This window comes from Trachymyrmex septentrionalis, unplaced genomic scaffold (assembly GCF_001594115.1).
Source record: "Trachymyrmex septentrionalis isolate Tsep2-gDNA-1 unplaced genomic scaffold, Tsep1.0 scaffold36, whole genome shotgun sequence".
Taxonomy (NCBI): Eukaryota; Metazoa; Arthropoda; class Insecta; order Hymenoptera; family Formicidae; genus Trachymyrmex; species Trachymyrmex septentrionalis.
The window spans coordinates 1,649,311-1,651,483 of NW_017305525.1; the positions used below are offsets into that span (position 1 = coordinate 1,649,311).

The 2,173-nt window shown below is 39.8% G+C and overlaps 1 protein-coding gene across 1 annotated transcript in view; it reads right to left on the reverse strand.

Annotated features, from left to right (window-relative positions):
- Nucleotides 1-277: 277 nt before the first annotated feature.
- The window catches only part of LOC108750339 (Down syndrome cell adhesion molecule-like protein Dscam2), a 144,295-nt gene continuing 142,399 nt past the window's right edge, over nt 278-2,173 (reverse strand). The window contains exons 28-30 of the mRNA XM_018489728.1: nt 1,864-2,017; nt 1,695-1,797; nt 278-1,342 (exon numbers count right to left, since the gene is read on the reverse strand). Coding sequence (XP_018345230.1) covers nt 1,093-1,342; nt 1,695-1,797; nt 1,864-2,017 — 507 coding nt within the window. The 3' untranslated portion in view covers nt 278-1,092. The remainder of the gene's footprint in view (nt 1,343-1,694; nt 1,798-1,863; nt 2,018-2,173) is intronic.

Here is a 2,173-nt window from a genome sequence, read left to right on the forward strand (position 1 = left end):
ATCTTAGTCTCACAATCTCAATTGCAAGTGAAATATATATTCACCTTAAGTAATATCATAATATGTATATATAAATATGTATATATGTATGAGTAATATCATAATATGTGTATATAAAATTTTGTAATAATTAATTGTTATTATTTTCTCGATAATCCGTTTTGTAATAATAGAAATTATTAAAGAGATTAAATAAAGATGAAGAAAAGCAGATATAAAAAATAAATAACAATAAATAAAGGACAAAGTGACATAAAAAAAAAAAACAATTTCTCGGAATGGAAGATGCAGCCTGTCACCTGTCTTGTTCATGATACGCGAAGTACTCTCCCATGCTCTGTTCGTACATACGATTAAGTCTTTGGTCTCGAATGGATCGCCCGCCGGCGAAACGACTCGCAGCGGTCTGAGCAAATTGTCGTTTTGGCACGCATACGTACACGCGATTCGACAATCATCCACGCATTCGGACTTGGACTCACTCACGCACTTCACGCATTCCACGCATGTGTATTATTTCGCGTCGCGTCATAGACAAGGAAGAGAAGAAGCACGTACTTATAGATACTTTCGACTAGTTCTCTCGGCTCGATCAACGAAGACATACGTTTATAGAAGAATAGGTCTTATAGTGTCGCCTTCTGTCATTACATAGCTGTAAGTATATCGTTGATTAAATATTGCAAAAGCTAATATCTGCAATGCAAAAACTTAATTTTATATTTTAAAATAGTGGTGTAATTTAAATATTTCAGGGATTTAAGATTTTTCATCTCTGGCAAGAAATCATCTTCTACCTGACTTTTTTTACGTGCACACACATGCGTTCCTCTATAATTGTCCATCTTCGTTGTCTCGATCCTTCCCGATCTTATTTATGCACGCCTCTCCCTCGATCATCATTAACGAGCAGAATGTAAATTTATCTATCGTCGACAGAAGACGTGGCAGTCGATTGGCCCTACGAATGGCCACGGGGAAATTCTTGACGAGACACGAAGGGAAGAGATCAATTTACCTAATCTTTGGCCCATGGGGGGTTAAGAGAAAAAAGGGGGTGCTACCGTGGGGATTGTGACATTCGGGGACAGATTAGACGGCGATGGAGTAATCCGAGGAGGGATTATTCTGAGTGCTTGGCCGCGACCACAAAGAGCTTCGCAGCCCCAGCTTCAGCTTCTTCAGAGAGTCGATGTCGCACTCGGCCTCGCTGAGCTCCGGTCGGTCTCCGTTCCCCGGCGTGGGTACAACCGCCCCCTGGTTGCTGCCGACGAACGCGGTCTCCGCGACCGAGATCGGCGGTAGTAGTGTGCGTAGAGAGCTCCTGCTGGGAACATGCCATCTTACGAGATAGCCAAAAGAAACAAGCTCACTGATGGATTTTCTTTGGAACGAACGTTTCGCAGTAAGGATTATAATCAAGTGACTAAATGAGATATTAATTAACTAAGCGCCTAATTAACTCAGTGTAATAACTTTTAATATAACTTTTAATAATTTTATTAACTGCAGCTACATGCTTTTTCAAATTTCATTTAAACAATGCAAATGTGCATTGGCAAAGGTTTGACTCGGAATCGCTCAAATTGTATTTTTGTATATTTTAACATTGATCTGAGAGATCTAGAAGTTGGTAAATTACGACAAAGTGGAATTGATTAATAATTTATACATTTTGTTATTTTATTCGTTACCTTGATCGCCCCCTCCGTGGCAGTGACTTCTGTTCGGACATTGGAGAAATGTCCGAAGACGTGCTCGACGTGCCGTGATAGATAAAGTCCGAGACCGCGCGAACTGAAACGACAGTGCATTAGAATATCGATTAATTGAGGTTTTAATAAACCTCAGATTAGAACGTACTATGTTTTAATTTTCCAGCGTCCAGCTGATTCGACGATTCCGTGCGCGAGCTTATCAGTTGGTCCGGGTCAGACTCGCTCTCGTCGCTCTCGACATCGCCTGGGGTTTGCTGCTTTCTCTGCTGCCGCCTTCTCGACGAGACGCTCTTCATGCTCTGCACAGATTGGATCTCTTGGTGTGCAAAATACAACTTGTAAAAGAAGATTCTAAATCAATTCTAATTTCCAATCGAGTTGCATTGTTAAATTAAAAGTTATATTATTTACAATTTAAATATACAAATTAAAAATATTATTAGTATGTGATTTAA